Raw genomic sequence first — 25,186 nt, 5'->3', positions numbered from 1 at the left:
GGGGGGAGTATGGGGAGTGGGAGTTGATGGAGGAGGTAGGATATGGAGGATTTGGTGTTGTGTAATTTAGTAGGTGACATAATGGCGTGATATGACCTCTAGGATTCTATAGTTGATGCTGACTGTAAATTTTTTATTATACTCACGTGCTGTGTACCTTATTCGTAACGACATTGTGGGTTCTGATGAAAAGTATGCAGATTGCAGGCTCAATTCGCCTACCGTCAAGAATCATGGTGCTCGAAGATGTCTAGGCAACTAAACATGCGCCAGTAAATGCCCTGATATCGATACCTCCATTTAGTGTTTTCAATTCGCCCTATTAAGATACTTGTTGCGGTGATACTAATAGAGACGAATCCGCATCAGCCACTTCATGAGGCTAACAACGGAGAGAAGCATGCGGTGGCGCTTATCGATAAGCAACGCACAAGTCACTTGCCGCATCCAATCTTTTCCTGTAGTCACTCCACTATGCCCAAACATCCCATCTAATTTTGTGTTCTGTCCCCTATCCCTTCGTGTTGATGATAATTCTGAGACGATTGCATGTCTCAGTGCTGAGACAACTTCCATCAAGTATACCAGCACGCCCTTGCCCACCGCGACTTGGTGGCTACCCTCTCACCATGGATCTCTCGACAGGTGCAACCGAACGCGTTCGTATGTCACTCGATCGGACTGAACGAGTCTGGCTAACATGGTTATGCAGAAAGGATCAGTGCACCATGATACCCATGCCACGCCGCCTCAGTTCATCCAGAGGGAGCATTGGCGTTACCAAAGCATGCGCAGAGCCGACTTGGAGAATGATCCAAACATTTTTGACCTGAATAAGCGCCACGAGTTTGACCAAGATCGCAAAGATATCTGGCGCTCTGCAGGTGTCGTTCCTGCAGCTCAGATCGAAGCTGCTTGCCAGGCTTACGCAGGTGGTAAACCACTATCGGTACCTGCAGAAGACGCGCAGATCTTCGAACACCGCGATTTCCCCGGCCTGCAGGTCATTTCGGGACTTCTCCCTCCAGAGACACAAGTCTTGTTCACGTCATGCTTGATGCATAGAGATTTGGCTGATCCCGGACACAAGATCAACCTTCAGGCCGACTATGACATTCCTTATCCATCCCAACCCACGTCAGAGGCAGTACGGTTCGACAGTAGCTTTTTCCTTCGCGAACGATCTGCCCCAAAAGACTCACTTGTGCCAAAAGCATCCGAAAAGCAGAAGCTCTTGAACAACGAGCAGTTCTTGTACACCAAACTTCGATGGCTTACTCTTGGAGAACAGTATGACTGGCCAACTCGCAGCTACGCGAAGCACGCTACCCCGTTTCCTGCAGACTTGTCCCGGCTAGTGACTGGTCTTTTCCCTCACATCCGGCCAGAGTCTGGCGTGGTCTTGGTGTACTCGGCCAAAGACTTCATGCCTGTACACCGCGATGTTAGCGAACAATGCCAACGTGCGCTTGCGAGCTTTAGCGTCGGGTGTGACGGCATATTCATCATGGCAAGAGGAGAGGACGATGGAGAAGGCGACAATGCGCCGAGGAGTGTCGCCATTCGAGTCCACAGCGGTGACGTCGTGCATCTTACAGGCGATGCACGATGGGCCTGGCATGCAATGGCACGCTGTATCCCCAGCACATGCCCTCCCCATCTAGCCAATTGGCCAGTCGGCACACCTGGCTCAACCCCGGCGGAAGAAAAAGCCTACAAGAAATGGAAGGGCTACATGGGTACTAAGCGCATCAACGTCAGTTGTCGACAGGTTTGGGATTAGGCAAACGGCGGCCTGAGGGAACGGGCCGGCTGGCGAGTCCTAGTGGGTTTATCGAAAACAGCCAGTGGCTGCACAAGCTCAGTGCTCGTCGCAGGTCTGGCTGACTGCTCGAGCAGCTCTGGCGAAGCGGGGAAGCTGGCAATTCACAAGCGTGCACATTGTTGAGCACGAGCGTCTTCAAAATGTAGCGATCTTCGCCGCTATTTTCCTCTTTTCACTGCTTTTGATGCACTCAACCAGTCATCCAAATTGCCGAGCGTGTCTAGATCTTGTTTCAGCCATGCACCGCGCAGCGCGGATCTCGGCCTCTCCAACTTTCAGTCTCCATCTTTCCGGATCTCGCTACCTATCGTTTCTCAACAGGTCTGGAGCCGGCACCCAGCGAGTCAGCGAGCTTAGTACAGGGACCTGTACATAAGTACTAATGTCGGGCCAGCCGTTACAACCAAAGTTGTGGTTCGCCGTCGGGCCACTCTGCGCGCTAGCCTCAATCTACATCCACAGCCTAGTGACGTTTTCCCTGCCAATGGGCAGATCAGCGACACCCCCAAGACGCCACATAATGCAACCCCTGGTATTTGTGGCATGTTGCTGCTTATCGGTGAACGCTTCGCCCCGTCGTGAACCCTTGCCTATCTCAAGTCGATTATCTGGCCTGCGGCGGCTGTGTTTAGTCTTGTCTTCAGCCACTGCTAACCCTGCGAGACCTGGATATGGTCCACGAAGGTTGGTAGTTTAAAGCTACCGCTCCCCACGTTACGGTCCGTTTCTTGCTCAGTTTGGCTTTCCTCAATAATTTACATGTTCTCTCCAGTTCAACTCCTGCCTACTCCCGCGTCGCGTTACTTGCACTTTATTCTCGGGTGAAGCGTTATGGGGGTTCTAAACCTCCCACAATTCCGTTACCATGGCCCGTGGGTCCAGATGCTGATTGCTGGCTTGGGCGTTGGCTCATCGGCTGGTATCTACGTTGCTCTTAATCTGCTGGGTGCTGGCGGTGGAAAGCCAGACTCAGCCCAAGTAGTCCAAGTGGTCAATGCAACACTATGTGCAGGTAAAGGTTGAAACCTGTTATCCTGGAATACCAATAACCGAGAAACAGTGTGGTTCTTTTCGTCCTCTTTCGGCGGTTCCATTTTGAACAAACTCGGCCCTGGCCTTACCATGTGTATCGGCGTTCAGACCTACGCTGTCTATGTCGGCTCGCTCTGGTATTACGACGAGACTGGCAAGACTGGCTATCCGTACGCCGCTGGTCCCATTATTGGTATTGGCGCAGGTATGGTGTTCATCACCGCTGGGTATGTAGCAACTGGCTATCCTGAGGAGAGCGAGAAAGGATCGTACGCCACCATCTTGATGAACATGCAAGCCTTTGGGTCCGTCATTAGCGGTATCATTCCCGTAATCATCAATCGAGATTCCGACACGGTCGCCGGCGTACCTCGATCGGTATACATATCATTCATCACAATCATGGTCGTTGGTGGTTTGCTCTGCCTGACTTTGCTGCGACCGCACCGGCTCACGAGAGACGACGGCTCAGTGGTAGCCGTAGATCGGCCAAGAGGCGCTTGGGACGAGTTGAAATCCAACTTGCTCGCTTTCACAGACCCAATCCTGATCATGATGCTGCCCGCCTTTCTTCCAGCCGAGGGCTTCTTGGTGTACAGCGGATCAGTCAACGGCAAGTCGTCCCACCCAATCACATGCTAGGTTGCTTACATTATACAAGCGTTCAACAATAACCTCCGTACCCGCTCGCTGCTATCATTTATTGCAGTCGTTTTGCAGATTCCAGCAGGATGGGCTTTGCAGTGGGTTCTTGACTATCCAGGCTGGGGCCGACGCAAGCGTGGATTGATTGGGCTCACTGGTGTTTGTGTTCCTCTTGTCATTGCATGGGTTTGGGAGATGGTATGATGTCCGATCTACGGCTCAGTAAACCTACTAACCAGTCAGATTCGCACTCGCAATTACAACCGCGACTATCCACCAATCCATCCTACCGACTGGGAGGATGATAGTTTCGGCTGGGTCTTTGTCCTATTCATGCTCAACTGGGTCTTCTCTCAGCTCTGGCATAACATAGTGTACTACTGGATCGGCGCACTAACCAACTCACCGCAAAAGCTCACGCACTATGTCGGCATTTTCCGGGGTGTACTCGGGGCCGGCGAGGCCATTTGCTTTGGCCTCGACAGCATCAAAATTCCGTTTATCGCAGAGGCAGGAGGCATACTACTGTTCTACATGATGGGCATAGCAAGCTTCTACTACCTGGGCATCTACCACATGACGGACACCAACTACGACAAAACCGAGAAAGGGGCTGTAGTTCCAAACCATATCTTGGAAAGAGAAGGTTTGCCGCCAACCCATGAGGTGGACGAGAGACGACAAAAGACGCTGAATGGCGAGGAAAAAGTTTGATACCCCTGAGCCATCTCGGCAGCTTTACACGTAGAGAGACGCTTATTCGATAATACCACCACCGTAGTCCACGGCAAGTTTTTACATGGCCGAAAAAGACGAAGAAGAAGAAGAAGAAGAAGAAGAAGAAGAAAAGTTCTAGAACCTCCATTAGTCTCTCTTGCTACCACACCAGGGGAGAAGAAAAAAAAATTTTGCCACACACCAGCTACGTAACGTGCAACGCTGCTTTCGCACTTTCAGCCATCTAGATTATCCATGCCTCTTTGCGCTTCAATTCACCCGCCCAATCACACTCGTGCTCCCACCAACTTGTCGTCTCATGCAACTCGCAACATAGCACCATGCACGTCGGGAAAAAGTCACGGGGCAAGCTAAACTTTGCGGCGTAACCCCCCGAGCCCTCAACCAACCACAGAATCATGTCTTCGCTCCAGACCCCACGATTCGTTCTGCCACTTAGACACACCTAGAACACGGGCCTTTGCGCCCGCCCGCTTCCCTTGCTCTAGTGTAGGTGTAGATGCACTGCCATTATCTCGCTACCCATTTCCAGGCATACATACACATACACCTTACATTCCTACGTTCCTACTACACATGCACGACCGCAATCTAGCCACAGACTAGACGTGGCAGTACACCTAGCGGCGCAGATGCATGCACATGCAGAGGGGGGGGGGGGAGAAAGAGGAATCCTGCATCAACAAGTGCGCGGCTGAACATCTTCTAGACGGGAAGCTCGTTCCCCTTTTTTGTTTTACGCACGCCAGACTAGGACGGGATAAGGCACTATTTGTATGTATGTGTGTGTGTGGACGTGGTTTTGCTTCTTGTCTGCATCTTCTTCTTCTTCTTCTTTTTTTCTACTGAGAGAGACGAGACATGGTTGTCGCGCCGTGGAAGCAAGGATAAGTATGTGTGTAAGTGTAGCAGCAGCTGTGGCTGTGGGCTACTTACTTACGTCGTTCTCTCCGCCCCCACCCTGGCCCCGAGTGCCATTATCCACATCCACATCCACACCAGCGAACGGGCCGTTCCCCGCTTCACTTGCACTTGCGCACTGCGCCATCTACCTGCTATCGTGCTGTGTGGATGTAGGCGGTAGGGTTTTAGCCGTGTGTGGTGGTGTGGTGGTCTTGTTGCTGTGTGGTGATCGCCGAGAGAAAAAAACCCCCCCCGCAAATCATACACGAAATGTGATGCGTGCACTGCGGAAATGACGTATGTGTGGATGTGGGAAAGAAGACATGCCCACTACCGACATGAAAGGATGCGCGGAATGGTGGGTGAGAGTACACCTAAAGGGTCGCATCGGGAGTGTTTACCTGTTTTGGTGCAAAGGCCTGGTGTTTGAGGCGTTTTGGAGACGCGTCGGATGGGGTATGATCAACGGCTGTTGATGGCGAATAAGCGGGGGGCAGCAAAGCAGGTGTGGACTTGGCAGACGGTGCATTTGGAGTAGGGACTTGGTTGGAGCAGCAGAGGGCAGAGTGGTCTGTAGGATAAGAATGCGTCTGGAGAATACATGTTGCGTAAAAGGATTAATTCGAAACGGAGAAATCAGTCGCCGGAATACATAGCATGTACTATGTACATCTGCACAATGATCCTCCTCCCCAGTCGCCCTAGCCATTACTTCATTCGCCCTGCTATCCCTTCACTCATCCCAGCCAGCTTCTACACGTCTGAAAACTCAAAGTTGACAAGCACGGTGCATTTGGTTTCGTGGCCACCCAGATCCAACATGCGGACGAAAACCCATCCCTGCGCAACGTACGACAGTCGCACTGCTGCGACAGCAAAGATTGGATTGCGTGAGAAGCTGTCGTCGCTCTTGATTAACATGCGCAGGAAAACCAACTCGTTGTCGTCATACTCCCATTCCAGCACTTCTTTCCACATGGGGTCTGTGGCGGGTGAATTGTCTTTGTGCATGAAGCCAGTCAGTTTGTGGGGTTTGTAGACGGCAGTCTTGCGCTTCGGCGGCATGTTGTTGAGGTCGTTGGGATGGACAAGCGTGCACGTGAAGTAGGGCTTGATATCGTTGGTGTCACGGCCTTGAGGGAGAGGAATGTCAGTTGCGCCAGCGACGTGGAGGCGAAGCTTTTTCCGCCTGCCAGTGCTCAGGTTCCCGGAACCACCAGCGCGTAGAGCAGCAGGCTTGAGAACATATCCGGCTGATCCAGCGAAGAGCGCTTCATTGATTTGTGAGCTCCCGCCGAAGGTTTGCCAGTTGAGTGCGCAGATTTGCGCGCCGATACTCCAAAATGGAACGGGAGCTAGGTTCTTAGACGAAATTCGGGTGCCTTTGGGGTATACGCGCATCAGGTGGTGAGCGTTGTGACGAGCAATTTTTGCACTGTGGGTTGGCAGGTGGCTTTGAAGACCAGTTTCAGAGACGTTGATGAGCTGGTGGTGAGGCGCATTTTCAAGCTCGCCTTCAAACCATGAGTTGTTGACGGGCTTAACAGACTGCGCATATACCCCCAGGCTAGCTAGCTCTGGGATGATTACACCAGCATTGGCGGTCTTTTTCTTCTCGACATATGCATCGTGGGCTTGCTTGTGCTCTTCGTCAGAACTCGACTCGCTGCTGCTGGTCTCCGGTTCGTTGGGTAGGTGATATTCGACAATCACGGCCACCTTATTCCCAAGCTCGGCAAGGGTAACATGCTCGTGCTTGCTGGGGTCGTTTTGCTCGCGCTTGCCTTTGTCCCGCACCTCTTGACTGAGAAGCCGGGGGCCAAGGACCTCTTCGAAGATTTGCACTAGACGGAGCTGGCCATGAGCATCGCAGTGGTTCTCCAGAGAGATTAGGATAGGCGCAGCATTCTCCTCATTTGCGGATTCCTTGTCGACAACGTCGCGAATTGTCTCGCATACTTGGCGGAAAGGAATGTTGGACACGAGCGTGTAGCCATGGGTAACCTTTGGCTCGTCCTTGTTTTCGTCATTGTCCCAAGCATCAATCTCGACGCAACGCGATCCAGTGTGAAGGGCGATTTCATATGCTTCTGCGTGCGACTCTCCGTAGAGTTGGTGGGCCATTAAGTACGTGTTGTGCGACGAACTGATGAAGTATTCTGGAAGTGGATGGTTTCTGTCGATGAGTTCTCGAGGGATGTTGACATGATTTTTGCTGAGCAATTCGCGCAACGCACTGTTCCATTCTGATTCTGAGCCGGACTCCGGTCTTAGCAAAACACCGTTCTCGGAAATATAGTGTTGTAATGCTGGGCTGATACGGAGCTGGTCTTTGGTGACCTGGGCTTCTCGCAATGCGTGGCCGCCGCCTGCCACAGTTCCTGCGTCGATGGCCTCACCCTCGTCTTCATCATCGATGACTTTCTTGGAGAAGGGATTGAGCTTTGCGATACCAGATACTAGGTCTGCCATGATGACTATGTGCTGGGTAGGGATAGGTAGTCGGTGGTGGAGTGTTCAGCCACAGCAATGAGCGAGGCGGGGACACAAGGTGTGGCTTGGCCGGCTGAACGGCGGGGTAGGTGGGCTTGGCCAGAGGCGTCAGCAGAAAGCAGCGGTGCAAAGGGCTGTGCGAAGACCTATGCAAAAGGCTAACTACAAGCTACGTGACAAGACTATATAAAAGCTTAGCAAGCTGTGTGAAAGGCTGTGCGCGAATTGTTTGAACGACTATACGCTGAAGCTATACGCGGACATACCTCGGTGCATGCTAGGCCCTTTTATTATGCGCTAGGCCCTTTTCTTATACGCCGGGCTATATCAAAAGCTTTCCCTTATACTGACGATATTCTGTTAAGCAAAAGCTTTGCTGTTATATGCCAGAGCGTGTGCCGGGATGTGCGTCGGGGGCTTTTATTGCGCATCAGCTATGCGAACAGCCAGAAAACAGTGTTGTCAGTTTTCAAAGGCTATACACCGATGTATTATTACTTAGAGACGCCTCTTCGTTTCAACTAAGAAAGTGAACCAAGTGATATTGGGATATACCAAGAGATAATATCCAGAACGCTATTCTACGGCTATGTCAAATCGTAGTGTTGTTGTTGTTGTTGTAAGCGTAGTATACGTCGCAAAAGAAGGCCTAACAGGCATCAGGATTTCTGTACTTCTATGTCTATCATTCCAATGTGAATATCATCGTGCTAGCAATTATTAGAATAGGGTAGCACCTGAAAAGATACTGTGGATCTCACCGAGCACTAGAATTCGTCCATGGTTGGAACCATAGGACCAGAATATTTCTAGCTGACCCATCCAAGGTGTGACAATACCCATTGCTCCATTGATTTGCCCTCATTTCCATGTTAACACGTATCGCTGGATGCCTGAAAGATACTGCATCATTAGGCACCTGTATCAGTTTGAGAAACAGCTGTCTTGTCAACAGACCACGTCAAAGTAATATGTAGGCATTTACGACACTCATATCCAGCACTCCCTCTCAGCACTTCTTCCCCTCCACATGGCGATGAACACCACAACTCAGCCAGTTTGCCGTGAAATCGGCCGGGGCCAATGTGGTACCGTCTACGCACTGCATGGCACCAACACGGTCATCAAAATCCTAAACAACGCTTCCAAGGAAAACGAGCTTTTCACCGACTAGCAGATCCACCACATTGTCTCCAACACCTTTGAAGCCACGGGGTCCAGCCGACCAGCCATCCACATTCCTCGCTGCGAGGCATGAGTAGATCCCCAGACCGACAAATTCTGGCATTCGAGATCCGCTTCTTTTCCCAACGACACACGCACACCCAACTTCGGTCTCATATCCGAGCGCATTCCCCCCGTCCCGCTCTCCACACGCGAAGCCATCGTAGACACACTGTGTCCCCAGGAAACCAGGCGCAACAAAACCGGGTTCCTATACAAGTTCGAAAACAAAGATTGCCTGGTACGGCTCTACCTAGGACGACGCAGCGCTTCGAGAATGGACGCTTCAAAAATCCGACTTCGCAACTTCCCGCTTCACGTGGATGAAATGGAGCGCCTGAGCCTGGACCCCAAAGTCTACACGGTTGCCATGGCCGAGGCACTGGCGTTGCTGCACTGGAGCGCTGGCATCGATGCGAATGACGTGGAATTTGTTCTAGGCTGCCGTGCTGCAGTTGCTCAGCACGCAACCGAAGAAGAGATTCTGAACGCTACAAAGTACACAGCGCGCCAAATTCACGATTTCAATCTCGACCAGCGAGCCGAATGCATGTGGCTGCTCGACTTTAACGAGTGCAAGCGGTTCAAATACGGTGAACAGGGAATCAAGATGCCAGTCGATGGCCTCTGGGTCAACGACCCGTACTATCCTCGTCCCAACGCCACAAATAAGCAAGATGAAATGCTCTGGGAGCTGTTTATGGCACGGTACCTTGAATTGGGTAGACAGCTTGTTTCTCATGGGGGACCGGCGGAATTCACAAAGGCGGTTATGGAGAGGGGCCACACGCGTTCTAGAGGTAGCATGTTTGCGTGAGAAAAAGGTGGAATTGGTATTGGTCTATGATGTAGTGATAACCCGCCGCTCTATCTCTTGAAAAGAAAGAAAATATGAAAGAAAAGATGTAAAACTGCTCGTGCCCGGCGGTGGTGCCTTCATGCTACATCCAGTATCAGCGCACTGCCCCCCACCAGGCATACATGGACCCCATGACTTACTAATGGCTATCTTGTGGTATTGGAAGCCTTTTTCGATGTCGCCGTAGCATTCTTCATCCGCACTGTAGCTGCGTTTCCTTGACTGTCCAGCTCGATACCGGCTTTGCATGTACACAGGATGACCCAAGTATTCATCTCCCTCTCCATAACAGCGCTTATCAAGTCCCTCGCGTCAGTGTCTGACAAAAGCTCTACAACTCTGGCATGCTCCGTTGAATCAAGACAGGCTTCGTGGATACTGCGATGGCGCATGCAATCGCTGTGGACTGGACTAGGCGGCACTGAAAAGCATCAGCACTACTCGCGAGAAAAGAAAAGGGGGTATGAGGGTCCTAAGTACAGGATGAGATGGAGGCAGGATCCTCACCGTGGAATTTGCTAGTCCACGTTCCAACGCAGGATACGTCACTGTCGCTCTTGTGAGTGGAGTGGCGCACAGCCGCATTGACATAGCCAGGCTCTGGTCCATCAGAAACCAGACAAGACTGAGAAGTAGCTCCGTTATCACTACTATGAGCCGATGCACGTGTACCCGCATACATAGCACCATCCGAAAAATCCGAAGCAGCCATGGGACACTGCAAAGCGTGAAAAAAAAGCCAGAAAACAAAGAACAATCAGATAAGTACGTAGCAGATTAGCCTTCCCTGCATCTTCCCTCCTCTCTCTCTCTCTCCCAAGCGAACTACTTATACAGCCCACCTCCAAGCTTTACGCCCACCAAGCTCTTTCAAACCAGTGCCTCAGGCCTTCCAAAAAAAAAGGGGGGGGAGGGCGGAAGCCTACCCCATGCAATCAGGCACAGCAGTCACAGCAGTCACCAGCTCCCTCCCCCCAGCGCGGCACCGGGAAAACACCTCAATGCAGACAACGATTCTCGCGCTCCCTGCCCATGTACAGCCCCAATGCAGCAGGTTTCGTGCACAGGTAATTCGCGCGGATGCGCGGATCTATATGCGCGAGCCAGCCTCGTGAGATGCGGGCAATGCACGCCAGATTGCAGATTGCAGGGGGGGTGCTTCGCGGCACTGGGCTGGAGGGGGGGCGCAAGCGAGCAATTTACCTACATACCTTTTGTACTAGTAGCACCGGGGCATGCAGTCACACTGGCAGTGTCGTACTTGTACATATGTATGTATGTGGTGTGGGCAAAGGATTCCGGGCAGACTTCCGCGCGACAATCGTCGCTGCATGCATGCATGCATGCATGCTACTGGCAGCTTCTTTTTTTTTCCGGGGGGGTTTCCAAGCCACATACTACACACTTGAATCATTTGCATGCGTTGTGCTGGGGAGGTTGTTTTTTTCGTCCAATGAGAAAACGGGCGGCTTCTTCGGTAGCACCCAACAAGTACGTATTGTCAGTACAGCAAAAAAAAGAGTGATCGTGTGGCCCGCCTCGCGTAGGTTCTCAAAGACTAGGCTGACTGGCAGCCTGGGAATAACGTAAGTCGGGCATTCGGGTCTTCCGAGGTGAGTCGGGCCATAGTATGAGGAGTTGCTACTTTTGTTCGGCATAGCGATTTGCAAAATCGGGCGGCTTGCGGAAAAAAAAACAATGGTGGTCAGATAGCGGATGCGGGTGAGGTTTCGGCTTGTGGAGGCTGCTGTTTGTAGGCTGCAATGTTGGGGTGATGGTACATACATACATAGGAGCCTGGTGGATTTTGCTGCTGGTTGAAATTCTTCCCATTTGGAAGTGAGGATCACACGATTCAGAATTTCTTGGACTGGCAGGACCACGGCCATGTGGCCTTGACCACTTGACTGACTATGGTGATGAGCCTGGATCTCGCGGGAGACTGTAAAAGAAGCCGTTAACGAGTTTCTTGATCGCTGAAACCCAGCCTTGAACATGCGAAGACAAAATTACCGAGTTACCTGAGACCATGCACAAATACTACTCGGCAGGCAGTAGCACTTCTGCCTTGCCAGTCTCGAGACAGTGTTCAGATGCATAATCCACTCCCCAGTGATGCCCATGCCACGGCCATCTGGCGCCAAACGGCAGAACGCTGCATCGCGCTGTGGTGCTACAACCCCCACCCAGCGTTCCCGCGGAATCCACAGGACCAGGGTGCGGCTTCTCTCCCACCTCCGCGCCATGTAAATCACCTCCATGCACGTAATGTCGTCGAGCGATTCGGTGCGTTATCGGGCCGTAAAAGGTGCTTGTGGAGTTCCCGTGCCTATACTGCAAGTATGTACGTAGTACATCAGCGCCCAAGCCGAAACTACAACTGAGATGCCTTCCTTGCATGTTCTCATTTCTGGGTTTGACAAGTCAGCAACTAGACGATTTTCGGGTATGGAACGACTGCGGTCTGGGTTGACGCTAAGTACTATGTCTCGTCAATCAGGCCCCCGCCAACATACCTACCACTGAGTTCTGGGTTCGACGCATCTCGTATACAGGGCAGTGGAAACCGCTTGGACTTGGCGTGTGGCGTTGCTTGGTGCGTAGGCACGTAAGAAAAGTATGCAGTTGGATACAAGGATGTGCGACTCGGACATTTGCTGGCGTGCTGGTGTGAATCAAGCGGTGAATGAAACACACAGCGCCTGCCGCGTCTTCCGACACGACAGCGATCAACGGATGAGACTTGGAAAAGACGTTTCCTACACGCCCAGCTCAGCCACCAGAGTGCTTTGGGCGCGGGAAAATTTGCGTCGAGGCACACGGAGGTTTGGCACCCCCAACCCCCCTGCGCGGTGTGCGTCTCCGTTCAGCAGCCCTGCTGGGCACGTAAATAAATGTCGAAACGATTGGCTGCGGACCCGTTGGCGAGACAGGAACGACTGTAGATCTCGACGTAGAGGGGAGCACTAATCCCAGTCTGCATTCCCACATTGTTCTGAACTCTCTCCATGGTCCGATATTAACCAGTGTGGCCCTATTTGTTGGTCAGTGACAAGGCTGAAGATTACTTTCGTCCTTGCTGTGCGCTTGGCGAAAATTGGGCCTAGTTTCTTCCAAACTAAACAGCTTGTTCCCTGCATGTCATTCCTCGATTGCGTATAGCAACAGGGGCGCATGACACAAGTCGCTGTCTTTACCACCCGGCTTTGGGGTTGACGTGAGTTTGAAGTATTGCCCTGCCTGGCCCCTGCACCGCACTCCGAGGATGATAACGGTTGGTAAGAGTGGCGCGTGCTTCCTGAGTACGGTGTCTGGTGAAAAAAAAAGCGGTCGATTTTTTTTTCTGTTCCGACTTATCTAGCCAGCCAAGCTCAGCTGGGTCAGGCATGTCGCGTCATGTTGCTTATCAACTCTGCTGACACCTCTTTGCTGCTTTCCATATCAGCCGGTTACGTAGCGGTTCTTGGCGTCCAACCGTGCAATGTCTCTTGCACAGAAAGCGGAGCGAAGAAGCGAGCCATATCGGTAGTCTCGGATGCTAGAGGAGACAGGCGTGCGTGTAGGAATTTGGAGGCAGCATGGGGAACGACGCCCGACTGATGTCGGTTAAGAGTTGATCACGCGGCCATGTTGGAAAGGCGGTGCATTAGCAACGGGGGCCTCAGCCATGCAGAACAGGTCTTCGAGAAGCGTTCATGTTGCTCACCGGTGGAGAATACTGCAACGAGATTGGGTGCGTTGTTGGAGGACGATGGTCATGGGGTCTCACTCAGCCACAGGCCTACCGGGGGTTGCATGACCCCCTGCATACGTGTGGCCAAAAACGGTCAGATTGGGGTTGGGGTTGAGAATCGGAGCTGCTAAGGTGCGTTGGAGTTTCAACCTCTGCTTCCAAAGTGGATCGGCAATGCAGCATATGTGCAACTGCTCCGGGAGGCAGATGATTTTCGAACAGCAAGGGAAATAAGGGGATGGTCTTACGTTGTCACTTTGAACCAGGTGCCTGTGGACATGTGGAAAGGGGTTTGAATTACGTTGCTGCATATGTGATGATGCGATGTAGCAGATTGACAGGAGAAATATCTTTGATTAAACTACAGAGTGAAACAAGGAGTGAAGTAATACAGTGTTGAAGAAAAAAAAGCATCAAATCCTCTGACCATCATGAGAGCCATATGCTCGTAAGAATCACCCGCAGCTCGAACAAATGAAAAGGTGGAAGGCTGGGGTGGCTGACACCACCGAGTAGCGGCGCTAGGCCGGGGATTTTTCCTTTTCCTTTGGTTCCTGGGTCATGGCATCCAGCTCGCGGAACATTGCGTCGTTCAACATGTTAGAATTGTACACACAGGCACATCCAGCAGAGGCCGCAGTGCCAACATTGCAGTCCCCGGATATGCCCACGGGAAGGTCGCAGAGTGGCGTGTATTCCAGTTGTTGGAGAGGGTGCACACCCGGAGGAATATTTTGGAGCAAGGGCGTTTCAAGCTTGACAAAGTGGTATGGGCATGCAGAGGGCGAAGGCGTTGTAGGGTTTAAGGGTGTCGTAGGCAGAGGTTGCCCTTGGTCGCAAAATTTGACAGAGATATCGTTGTGTCTCGCTCCGCCGCCGGCCTTTCCGTTGACGCCTTCCATATCTTCTGCAGTGTATCTTGGCCAGGTTAGTTTTGACTCTATCACCCTTGGAGTTTGCGATGATTCCGTCGGATAGTGCCACATACATAGAAGCTTGGAAATATGGAAGTAACAGCTCTCAATATGGGGGAGAGTTCAGACACACGTGGGGCGTGAGGATTGTTGGAATAATGGGTGCCGTGCCGTTGCAAGTAACGCAGAATAAGTGAGCGTTGAGCCTATTTAAACATCAATGGGGCAGATAACAGACTGTTGTATTGACTCAAGAGCTGCCCGGGTTTCTTCATGATCTGCATTCCCACAATCTTGCGACGTAGTTAGTCGTCAAGCTACGCCCAAGCCGTCGTAAGGCTTGTGGGAGCTGTGACTTGGCAGGTGCTATTCCCATGTAATTACAAGGACAGGGCAGCTTTTTCTACGCCAAATTTGATATATGCGACTTGAAATGTGCTGACCCTTGTCCAAGACACGCCGATCCCTCATGAGTGGGGGGCGCTGCTCCTCTGAAGACCAGACGGAGAAAGCATGGCGGCGGCCCATCGCAGCAGCTGATGAAAGCGTTTCATGTCTTCAGGTGTGGGTCTCGGATCCCGGACGGAGATGGCTTGTACTACCAGAGACAGGACGGGACAGGATAGGACAGGACAGGGCGGAAGGAACATGAGGGCAGGGAGGGTCTGAGCTCCGAATGCATGGTATCGCCTAATGCAGGTACAGCTACGTTGTAGGTAGTGACTAGCGAGGATTAAGCTGTCCAGGGCCTCGAGTTTAGATTAATGATGACACGGTCAGCTCTTTGAGCGGGGTCTAGTCATCGTATACACAGGAACTGCGCTAGGAGCTCGAGGCGAGGCGGGCAGTGCCCAGCTTTTGATGGGCAAAGAAGTGTCCGCTCGAGTCCATAACGCCAGGGAATGGCATGGGTACAGTGTTGCTTGGTGGAAGGACAACAGATGGCAAAATGTTGCCGAGACACTAGCGTCGGCATCGACATGATGGATGGGGTTATGGTGATGTGGAAGATCTCCTTGATCACGCAATCCGCCGTGATGAGTTGAAGATGCAAGCGTGGATCTGAAAAGACGGGACCAGAGAGCGTAGAAGCGGGGTTGAAGGCAACCAGAGGTGGGCATGATAGACGAGAGATTTGGGGGCCAAGAGACAAGGCCTGCACCCACTTGCAGCAACATTGCTCGTATGATGTGACATAACAATGACAATGTGATGCGAGGAAGCGGGAAGCGTTTGCGAGCGGAAACGCGGTCGACGACTTTCAGACAGGCGCCATGAAATGTACGCGTGCCACGTAGCATAGGAAATGGGCAAGGAGACTAGCATGTACATCGGTCAGAGAAACGTCTGCTCAGAGCAACACCTAGCCTCAACCAGAATAGCCCCAAACCGATAAGAGAATCAGGCAAATTTCGCCCGCTTCTGGCCTGCATACACTTGTCTTTGCCATGGTCCCGGATCCTTGGTCCTGAATCCTTGGCCAGCCTTTGGTTCTCGGTCACGCTGCCAGGCACAAATTTCTCGCCACACGCCTGGATTAAGGTTTGCAGGGATTGCGGTGAGGTGCTTTGCTGCCAGCTGAAGAGGCAAGCCACTGGCACTGAGGAGCTGGAATGCTGTGGTCGTGGCGTGAGCCTGGCTGTTGGGATGGACTGCAAATCAGCCTCGAAGATGCCTGGCATGGCGCTCACACGAGTCAACCATCCATGACGAAGCTCCTCGTCAAGGCGGACGGCACGGCGCGTATACACATAACGCTCAGTGACCGTTGGGGGTTTGCCGCTGGCTTGACTCGCTCTTGGGATGCTGTGGGGGCGCTTGGGAGAGGACCTGCACCGCGCGCTGGACTCATCCTGGCATCTTCTCCTTATTCGTGCGTCAGTCGCTGGGCTGTCTTTGCGGGATGCCGGGCGGTCGAGGAAGCATGGTTGATTCCTGGGGTGAGCTGGCGAGGAAACAAGAGATGAGGTTGAGAGGCACGACTCAAGCGCATGGGCGGGTGACGTTTGACGTGGGGAACCGCGCTGCCGCCGCCGATGATTGCCCGTGGGCCGCCAGTGGAGAAGCCGATCGCTGCCAGGGACCTTTCTGTGCCTGGCCACCCTCCAAAAAATAACCATCCGAACCCCGGTGAGAGCCAAGACGATCCCGCTGCAACGCGACTGAACCATCTCCGCGCCCGTGTATAGACACACGACCTCGACCAAGAATCCTGCGCGATGAACGGCACAAGTGGCGCCAATGGCACGTCGCCGGCCTCGAAGCTGCTGTGGAGGCACCCCTCGCCGCAGTCGACGCCCATGTACCGGTTCCTGGACTCGGTGAATAGAACACACGGCCTCGGATTATCCGACTATCCCCAGCTACACCAATGGAGCATCGACCACATCGACGCCTTCTGGCAGCACACTTGGGACTTTGTGGGCGTGAGACACAATGGCACGCCGTCGTCCGTCAGTCGCCGTTGTAGCCCTATGCGCAATACGTACTCGTCGCTTACGAAGCCCAGGCGGTTGATCCCCATGCTCCCATGTTTCCACGCCCCCCTTTCTTCGCGGGAACGACTCTGAACTTTGCTGAGAACTTGCTGTTCCCTACGCAGGAAGTTGACCCGAACTCGCCCGCCGTCATTGCCGCAACCGAGACTACGCGAGAGACGGTGACATGGCAGGAATTGCGAGACAGGGTGAAGCTGTGCCAGGCCGGCATGCTGTCACTCGGCCTGAAGGAAGGCGACCGCGTTGCTGGCTATGTTGCGAACCACACGAATGCCTTGGTAGCTATGCTCGCCGCGACGTCGCTGGGGGCGGTCTGGACAGCCGTCAGCCCCGATACCGGAGTGCATGCTGTGCTGGATAGACTGCGGCAGATTGAGCCCGCACTGCTCTTTGCGGACAACGCTGCCTTTTACAATGGCCGCAGCCATCCAGTTCTTCCCAAAGTCACTGAGATCGCCAGTGAACTTCCAACACTTCGCGCCGTCGTCGTCTTCCCGACAGTTGCTTCGGTTGAGTTTGACGTGGCTTCACTACCAGTGCCATCGGGAAAGGCGTACGACTATGCCACCTTCACGTCACTCAAATCGACGCCAGAGCTCACTTTCAAGCAGCTCCCGCCAGACCACCCGGTCTACATCCTGTACTCGAGTGGCACGACGGGAGCGCCCAAGTGTATCGTCCATGGAGCCATTGGCACCCTGCTCCAGCACAAAAAGGAGCACATGATTCACTGCTCTATAACGCCAGGGTCGCGTCTCTTTTACTTCACAACCTGCACCTGGATGATGTGGCACTGGCTCGTCAGCGGATTGGCGTCAGGGGCTACCTTGGTGCTTTACGACGGCTCACCATTCCGCTATGTAGACAGCTCGAATCCATCCACGTCTGTGCCCGACGACCTCGCCATGCACCGGCTGATTGACGAGTTTGGCATCACGCACTTTGGTACCTCTGCCAAGTACTTGTCTATCCTGGAGCAAAAGTCCGTCGACCCTGCGGCCGCCGGACTGGCTCTCGACAAACTCGAAGCAATCTACTCTACAGGCTCTCCGCTTGCGCCATCAACCTTTTCGTACGTCTACTCTGCCTTCCCGTCGTCCATCAACCTCGGCAGCATTACCGGCGGCACAGACATCATCTCGCTCTTTGGCGCACCAAACCCGCTCCTCCCTGTCTACCAGGGCGAAATCCAGGGTCCCGGCCTGGGCATGGCCATCGCCGCGTACGACTTCACTGGCGCCGACATCTCGTCGACAGGTGAGCCCGGCGACCTAGTCTGCACCAAGCCCTTCATCTGCCAGCCCGTGGCCTTCTGGGGCGCCGACGGCGAGACCAAGTACCGAAAATCATATTTCGACCAGTTCCAAAACGCCCAGCACCAGCCCATCTGGCACCACGGCGACTTTGTGCGCTTCAGCCCGGCCACAGGCGGCCTGTGGATGCTGGGCCGCAGCGACGGCATCCTCAAGCCCGCGGGCGTGCGCTTCGGGTCCGCCGAGATCTACAACGTGGTTCTGCAGCACTTCCCCGAAGACGTGGCCGATGCGCTGTGCATCGGGCGCCGCCGCGAAACAGACTCGGACGAAACCGTCGTCTTGTTCCTCAAAATGGCCGACGGCCACCATCTCTCGCCGTCCCTCGTCGACCGCATTAAACTCAGCATTAAAAACGCGCTTAGCGCTCGCCATGTCCCGGCTCTCGTGCATGAATGCCCGGAAATCCCTGTTACTACTAATGGGAAGAAGTACGTTTCTGCTATATCTCTATCTCTATCTCTCCATATATATATATATATATGTGTGTGTGTGTGGATTTAGTCTAGTATTCAAACTAACACTGAAACCAGGGTCGAAGGCGCCGTCAAACAGATCCTATGCGGCTTGAATGTCAAAACCAGTGCGAGTGTTGCTAACGCAGAGTGTTTGGATTGGTATCGGGACTGGGCGCGCACGAATTAGGGGGAGTTGTAATTTGCATCAGTGTCAGTGTTCAGCGTCTGCTTCAACATGATTCATTCAGCGTCAGCGTTCAACCCTTCTGTCTGTGTCTGTGTCTGTGTCTGTATCCGTATTAGAGTAATGCCATTCATCGCGTTTAGACTCTATCTGCCTCTTTTTTTTTCTCTCGTTTGTGTTTTTTTTTCTTTCCCTGGTTGAAGATTGTGGGGTTGGAGCCTTGTTGTGCAGATGTGTATGGATGAGTTTCCTCAGGAAGAAGAAGAAGAAGAAGAAGAAGAAACCATGCGTACTGCCTTGTATCCAATAAGCGTAGGCTAAGAGACATGGGGACTAAGTCAGTAAAGTAAGACAGGAGCTTGATGAGTACATCCCATCCCACTCAATCCCCCTACACACACAATCACACGATCAACCAACCAACCAACCATCCAGCCATCCATATTGCTATCTCTAATCAATACTTCAAACAATTCACATGCAGAATTCAAGACTCGACAACGCTTTAATCTGACGAACGCGTCATTCATCCAGAGAGAGAAAGAGAGAGAAAGAGAGAGAGAGAGAGAAAGGGGTAGGGAGGGAGAGAAGCACACTCTATCAATACGCATTTTTTTTGTTTTCTTTTTTTTGGCTCTTCATTTCTGTTGCCAGTTTGGTAGCCAGTCAGGTGGGGCCTCCAGGGCTCCTGTTGTAGCTGTTTATATCGTTATCTCGTAATTCTCGTGACGCGTTTGATTTTGCCGCCCCAGTTTTGCAGTGTTTCCAGTCTATTCCCAGTGGTTCCTTTGTTTCATTCGTTTGTTCGTTTGTTCGTTTGTTCGTTCGTTTGCCCCTTGCTCTTCCCTTGTTCTTCTCTTCCTTCTCTTTCCCCGCCTCTTTTTTTTTGTTTTTCATTTCTTCTTTTCTTTGCCCCATTCCCCATTCCCCTTCTCCCCTCCCATCCCATCTCACTCGATGCCTCACAAATCGCCATACCCCTCGTTCCCCTCACCGTCCAAAATGGCTCTCACAGCTTGATCCACCTTCTCACCGAGGCCTACAACAACATTCTGGCCCCACTTCACCTCTTTGCTGACCACGACCCTGAATTTGCCGGGCCCGCCGTGCACGCAGACCGAGGCCCTGTGTCCGATTTCGCTGTTGTCGGGGCCCCGCACGTCGATGACGATGACGGAGACTTGCGAGGCGAGCACCTTGAAGCCCGTTGTGTATTTGAGTAGGAAATTGATGTTGCCTGTATGGTGGCGAAAGGAAAAGAGGCGGCTGTGTTAATGCGGTGTTGTGGTTTTAAAGGGGGGAGTGGAGACGGTTTAACAAAGGGATGGATGTAATAAGGGGCGATTTTAATAATGGGTGGTGGGATTTCTTTTTTTTTGGGGGGGGGATTTTGATGTTGGTAGAGGCTGAGGCATGGGATGGGCAAGGGCTGGGTAGGCAGGTAGACGGGAAGACAGGCAGGTAGACAGGTAAATATGCAGGGACAGCGCACCAGATATAGTCTCGATAATGTGAGATGGCAGTTCGCCGCGCCGCGGGCTGAGAACAGAGTAGATTTGCTGGTGGACGGGGTCGGGCAAGACGACTGTAGTTGCCATGGTGAGGTCTAAATAATATTGAGCGAGAGAGAGAGAGAAAGGTAAAAAGTGAGTGAGAGAGAGAGGGAGAACGAAGGGGGAAGAGATATTGGGGATGAATGTGAGTGAATTGTTGTCCGAATACTCAAGTCACCAAAAAAGGACTAAAAGTACTAGGTAGTAGGCCGAAAAGGGTAAGTCTGAGATGGCTTTTGTGGGGCGGTCAGGCTCACCGTCACCAGTGAGAGGTCACCACGTTTTTCTACAATTGGCTTTCCACGACAACTTGTAGGCTCCACTACCAACGCTACTCGCCAAAGCTTACCGACATTTTGGCAACCGTGCTGCTTATTCCTCTGCCTCGTTTCATGGGCTAGTAGAACAGACATGACGCGTCTAGGTACCAAGTCAGACCAGGACTTTGGAAAAAACTAAATGTGCAGATTCAAATATTAATACTCTATATTTCGTAGCGTTCGAGTTTAAAAAAAATCCGAGTCAATTCATGTTCCCACCAGCTGCACCGATGCTGTCGTGCACTCCATAGCTTACCAAGAGCTGCTTCACTCCAACGAATACCCAGAACGTGTATGAATACAAAAAAAGCCCAAGCAACATAATTAAACACATGAACATAACGAGAAAAGTCGATTCCAAACGCGAGCGGCCTGCCACGCGAGGTTTCCAGTAGGGACTTTACACGCACTACGCGCGCGAGCGGCCTGAGCGCAACGCCATGTATGCGTGTACAAGCAACGTCACCTTCCTTCCTTAATCTTGACAGCATCAGCAAACATGGGAAAGGTGCCCCGGAAGCTAGGGCCCAAAGACCAGTTGTTGAGGTCGCGGAGATGCGTCTCGAAGGCTGGGTTGATGAGCCATTGATCGTCTTCCTTGGGCAGCTGGTCCATGGTTGGGATATTTCCAGTGGGTGGCTGGGGCGTTGCCGGCCCTTGGGGCGAGCCAGCATTCACATGCGTCGAAAAGGGCGAGGATGCTGCGATCGAGGACGACGTGGTGGAGAGGGTGGTATGGCGGACAATCGAGGCAGGCAAGAGGCAGTCGCGATGCTCGTAGGGCCAGTTGAGTGAAACCGTCGTGGTAAAGGGAATGAAGAAGTTCTCAAACGAGACGGGAGGCTGCGCGGTGATGAGGCGCTCGCGCAGACGGGGCCTGGAACAGATTAGTCATGTGAGCTGTGCATGGAGCACCACGGCATGCCGACAGGCACCTACCACGGAAGATGATCGATCCACAGGGCATGGGGAGTGAAGAGCTGGGCGGGCCGCGGGGTCACCCAGTGGGGCAGGCGGTCGTAGTTCTCCTGTGTGGGCTCAATCTGCCAGCGCATGATGAGGAACATGATGAAGACAATGGCCACCTGCTCGGGGCGGCCGCAGATGTCGGGAAAGGTGCGCAGGATGTCTGTGAAGAGCTTGGACAGCGGGTGCGACTCGACGGCGCGGTCGGGATAGGCCAGCGAGGTGAAGTTGGGATAGTGTGGCCCAACGAGCGTCTTGATGGGCACGCCCTCGGCCGCACGGTTCTGGCGGTCCTGCAGAAAGTCGAGCAGGATGACGTCGAGCGGGCAGGTGGCGGGCAGATTGCGAGGCAGCGTCAGGTGGGCGACCAGGCTGGGGGCATACTGGGCATGCTGGCTGGTGCTGACGTTGCTGGGGCGGGCGTGGTGTGGAGGGGGCAGGTTGGGGTCGACGGGGCGGCGCTGGCCATTGTCGAGCAGAAAGTCGACGCCCAGGCGTTCGTCAAAGGGCATGTCCGAGTGCATATGGGGGGTGCGTGCCTGGCCAAAGTGCGGGCCGGGGCTGTCGCTCGAGTATCTGCGCAGATGGCTGGTGGGCGCGTCGCCGGGATAGAGCCACGAGCGCTGGGCGGCGGCGGCGTCGGGCATGCTGGGCGAGTGGAGGCCATTGCTCTGGGGCGAGGCGGACGGCTGGAGGAGGACATGTTGAGCGTGCGAGTGCGAGGGCGGGTGAGGGTGAGGGTGAGGGTGAGGATGCGCTAGGGCCGCGGGGGTGGGTGGTTGCACAGGCGTGTCGCGTGATGGGTGGACAGGAGGCAGGGGCGAGCGTTCGGCGGCGGCTGCCAGTTCTGCGAGTCGCCAGTCAGTCAGTCAGTCATCAGCGTGTTGGCGTTGCTTCTTGTCTGTGTCGGGGGGCAGTGTATGCAGCAGCCATGGGGGGGGGGCGGAGGGGAGAAGATGTCGTGTCAGCGGGAAGGGGGGAGGGATTGGAGGAGGGAGGAAAGGTCGGGCGCGGGTGATTGGGCGGGCGCGGGTGATTGGGCGGGCGCGGGTGATTGGGCGGGCGCGCGAGTGGGACGCAGGTCCCCCGCATTCCGGGCGCCGGGACCCACGGGCACGGGCGCACACAGCAACAAGCACACGCACACGCACACGCACACGCACACGCAACAGGCGCGCGGGCTCATGACTCGGGCCAGGAATCATCCAACTCGCTCCTGAATCGCATCCCACACGCACGCATCCATGATCAGCATGGCGTCCCCGGGCGACGCAGACACTCCCGAAGCGGCGCCCAGAGACGAGGCCGCGGGCGACGGGCAGCCCAGCAAAAAGCGCAGGACAGGCCCCAACTCGCGCGGCGTCGCCAACCTCACGCCCGAGCAGCTCGCCCGCAAGCGCGCCAACGACCGCGAGGCCCAGCGCGCCATTCGCGAGCGCACAAAGAACCAGATTGACGCCCTCAACCAGCGCATCCGCGACCTCGAGAGCCAGCAGCCGTACAGCGACCTGCAGGTCGTGCTGCGCGAGAAGGAGGCCGTCGAGGCCGAGAATGCCGACATCAAGAAGCGCCTCAAGACGGTGCTGGCCATTGTGCAGCCCATTGTGCGCGCCACGGCCGGCCTGAATGGTGAGTGAGTGAGTGTGTTTGTCTCTCTGCATCGCGCCTTCCCCCCAGCTGCTGTATCGCGCCTGCCCGCTGCTGTATCGCGCCTGCCCGCTGCTGTATCGCGCCTGCCCGCTGCTGTATCGCGCCTGCCAGCTCCTGTATCGCGCCCTCGGCTGCTCCACGCGACCGCCAGCTCCCCCAGTCTTTCCATACTCCCCCATGACCACGTTCACTTCGCCCGCCCACTCCCTCCCACCCGTGCCAGTCGCTACCACGGGCTCAACACCATGGCGGACCAGCCGCACGCGGACAAGCTGTTTGTGACCTCGGTCGTGCTCAAGGCCAGTATGCATTCCCAGCCACCCGCTTCGTCCCGCGTCTCCCCCGCTGACTTCCCCTCCGTCGCCGCCGCGCTGCAGCGCTGCGTCACGTCGCCCTTCAAAGGCGACAATGGATCCAACACGTACTTCAAAGACGTCGTGTTTGCTGCCATGCGCGCGGCCATGGCGGCCAACGACCTTTTCCATGACCGCCACTTGCAGGGCGGCTCGTCGACCGAGAACTACCTCAAGTACGCCTCGGACCACAAGTTTGTGCCCGACACCATCACCCTCGCCAGCGGCACCCAGGCGCATTGGCTCGGCAGCAGCACCGCAAAAAAGGTCCTGGTCTACTTCCCTGGTACGCACCACACGACGCCCACATTACATGCAACAACCCCAATCTCTAACGCTTCCAGGCGGCGGCTATGTGGTGCCCTGCACAGCGGGCCTTTTGCTGTGGCTCGACGAATTGCAGAAATCGCTCGGCCCTGACGTCTCGGTGCTCGTCCTTGCATACGACCTCGCACCGCAGGCCAAATACCCAACGCAGTTGAGGCAGGCCACGGAGCTTCTTGAACATCTCGTATACACCCAAGGTCGTGATCCATCCGATCTTATATTGGGTGGTGACTCTGCCGGCGGCAACCTGACCCTCGGTCTGCTTTCGCACCTGGCCCATCCCCATCCCGACGTGACCCCACTCTCACTGCCTTCCAGGATTCATGCTGTTCTGCTGATATCCCCATGGTGCGCACCTAACCACAATAGCACCCCCTCGTTCGTCGCAAACGCCCAACGTGACATGTTTGGTGCCCGAGCCCTCAGTCGATGGGCCGAGGCTTTCCTTGGTTCCGACTCGCCCTTTGCTGGCGATGTCTACAATGAGCCTGCCTTGGCCACTCCCGATTGGTGGGCCCCCGTTGCTGACTTTGTCGACCAAGTCTTAATATGGGCGGGTGGCAACGAAGTGCTGCTGGATGGTATCGAAGCCTTTGCAGAGAAATTTACAAAGGGATTCGGTGGCCGCGGCGGTCTCGTAAACACCATCATTACCCCGAAAGCAGCTCATGAGGAAATGGTGATTGAGAGATCGCTAGGTTACAAGGGTGACTCTGGCACCGGTAGTCAGCAAGTCATCGAAACATGGATCAAGGCAAAGCTGTAAATCAAACCTGAATTGCATATTCTCTGGTACTCCCGTCTCTTCAGCCCATTCCAGCCCTAAATCTGCACGTCTCATCTCTGGTACTCTTCGAGTTCGCCTTCAGCACAACTGGGTATCAAAGAGCGGAACCTCGGACTCCCTCACGGCCGTTGGCGTGTTGACATGTCGGATGAATGCCCATGTTCTGACTAGGTCTGCTTTTAAAGAATCGTACAAGACTAGCGTTGTTCTCAACACGAAGCAAATTACGACGTCTTATGATCCCGAAAACTAGTACAAAGTAAGCAGCAGCTTTCCACGCCAAGTCACGATGATAAGATTTGGAAAAAAAAACAATAAACGTCGGATGTAGGGCGCTATCACGTGACACACTCTAGCACTCCAACCCCCTCATCCGACCCCTCCGCCCCCAACGTCATTTTCACATGACGA

The 25,186-nt window shown here is 54.0% G+C and overlaps 9 protein-coding genes across 9 annotated transcripts; 5 read left to right on the top strand and 4 right to left on the bottom strand.

Moving 5' to 3' along the window:
• Positions 1 to 629: 629 nt before the first annotated feature.
• Positions 630 to 1,783, top strand: SETTUDRAFT_89194 (uncharacterized protein; the record flags this gene model as incomplete). The annotated part of the gene is made up of 2 exons (XM_008027517.1): positions 630 to 659; positions 713 to 1,783. The coding sequence occupies 2 exons, from the start codon at positions 630 to 632 to the stop codon at positions 1,781 to 1,783; spliced, it is 1,101 nt and encodes a 366-aa protein (XP_008025708.1).
• An 833-nt stretch (positions 1,784 to 2,616) lies between these two features.
• Positions 2,617 to 4,379, top strand: SETTUDRAFT_163246 (uncharacterized protein). The gene is made up of 4 exons (XM_008027516.1): positions 2,617 to 2,837; positions 2,886 to 3,470; positions 3,519 to 3,700; positions 3,746 to 4,379. Exons 1-4 carry the CDS (start codon positions 2,657 to 2,659, stop codon positions 4,214 to 4,216), a joined length of 1,419 nt encoding a protein of 472 aa, XP_008025707.1. The 5' UTR covers positions 2,617 to 2,656; the 3' UTR covers positions 4,217 to 4,379.
• A 1,380-nt stretch (positions 4,380 to 5,759) lies between these two features.
• On the bottom strand, positions 5,760 to 7,615 carry SETTUDRAFT_116077 (uncharacterized protein; the record flags this gene model as incomplete). Its single annotated transcript, XM_008027515.1, has 1 exon — positions 5,760 to 7,615. The coding sequence occupies one exon, from the start codon at positions 7,613 to 7,615 to the stop codon at positions 5,897 to 5,899; it is 1,719 nt and encodes a 572-aa protein (XP_008025706.1). The 3' UTR covers positions 5,760 to 5,896.
• A 1,294-nt stretch (positions 7,616 to 8,909) lies between these two features.
• SETTUDRAFT_87676 (uncharacterized protein) lies at positions 8,910 to 9,677 on the top strand (the record flags this gene model as incomplete). Its single annotated transcript, XM_008027514.1, has 1 exon — positions 8,910 to 9,677. A coding segment is annotated over one exon (768 nt), but the record flags the coding sequence as incomplete, so codon positions are not given.
• Positions 9,678 to 13,871: 4,194 nt separating this feature from the next.
• On the bottom strand, positions 13,872 to 14,470 carry SETTUDRAFT_163245 (uncharacterized protein). Its single transcript, XM_008027513.1, has 2 exons — positions 14,441 to 14,470; positions 13,872 to 14,370 (listed from the first exon to the last, which is right to left on the bottom strand). Exon 2 carries the CDS (start codon positions 14,352 to 14,354, stop codon positions 13,974 to 13,976), a length of 381 nt encoding a protein of 126 aa, XP_008025704.1. The 5' UTR covers positions 14,355 to 14,370; positions 14,441 to 14,470; the 3' UTR covers positions 13,872 to 13,973.
• A 1,848-nt stretch (positions 14,471 to 16,318) lies between these two features.
• On the top strand, positions 16,319 to 18,968 carry SETTUDRAFT_163244 (uncharacterized protein). Its single transcript, XM_008027512.1, has 3 exons — positions 16,319 to 16,819; positions 16,876 to 18,608; positions 18,711 to 18,968. The coding sequence occupies exons 1-3, from the start codon at positions 16,586 to 16,588 to the stop codon at positions 18,820 to 18,822; spliced, it is 2,079 nt and encodes a 692-aa protein (XP_008025703.1). The 5' UTR covers positions 16,319 to 16,585; the 3' UTR covers positions 18,823 to 18,968.
• A 641-nt stretch (positions 18,969 to 19,609) lies between these two features.
• On the bottom strand, positions 19,610 to 20,432 carry SETTUDRAFT_163243 (uncharacterized protein). The gene is made up of 2 exons (XM_008027511.1): positions 20,312 to 20,432; positions 19,610 to 20,056 (listed from the first exon to the last, which is right to left on the bottom strand). Exons 1-2 carry the CDS (start codon positions 20,415 to 20,417, stop codon positions 19,782 to 19,784), a joined length of 381 nt encoding a protein of 126 aa, XP_008025702.1. The 5' UTR covers positions 20,418 to 20,432; the 3' UTR covers positions 19,610 to 19,781.
• A 403-nt stretch (positions 20,433 to 20,835) lies between these two features.
• Positions 20,836 to 22,305, bottom strand: SETTUDRAFT_41623 (uncharacterized protein; the record flags this gene model as incomplete). The annotated part of the gene is made up of 2 exons (XM_008026948.1): positions 20,836 to 21,569; positions 21,632 to 22,305. 2 exons carry the CDS (start codon positions 22,303 to 22,305, stop codon positions 21,155 to 21,157), a joined length of 1,089 nt encoding a protein of 362 aa, XP_008025139.1. The 3' UTR covers positions 20,836 to 21,154.
• A 1,188-nt stretch (positions 22,306 to 23,493) lies between these two features.
• SETTUDRAFT_135885 (uncharacterized protein) lies at positions 23,494 to 24,844 on the top strand. Its single transcript, XM_008027510.1, has 3 exons — positions 23,494 to 23,611; positions 23,669 to 23,947; positions 24,006 to 24,844. Exons 1-3 carry the CDS (start codon positions 23,554 to 23,556, stop codon positions 24,752 to 24,754), a joined length of 1,086 nt encoding a protein of 361 aa, XP_008025701.1. The 5' UTR covers positions 23,494 to 23,553; the 3' UTR covers positions 24,755 to 24,844.
• Positions 24,845 to 25,186: the final 342 nt, after the last annotated feature.

This window comes from Exserohilum turcica (assembly GCF_000359705.1).
Source record: "Exserohilum turcica Et28A unplaced genomic scaffold SETTUscaffold_2, whole genome shotgun sequence".
Classification (NCBI taxonomy): domain Eukaryota; kingdom Fungi; phylum Ascomycota; class Dothideomycetes; order Pleosporales; family Pleosporaceae; genus Exserohilum; species Exserohilum turcicum.
This window is presented reverse-complemented; position numbering and strand designations above follow the sequence as displayed.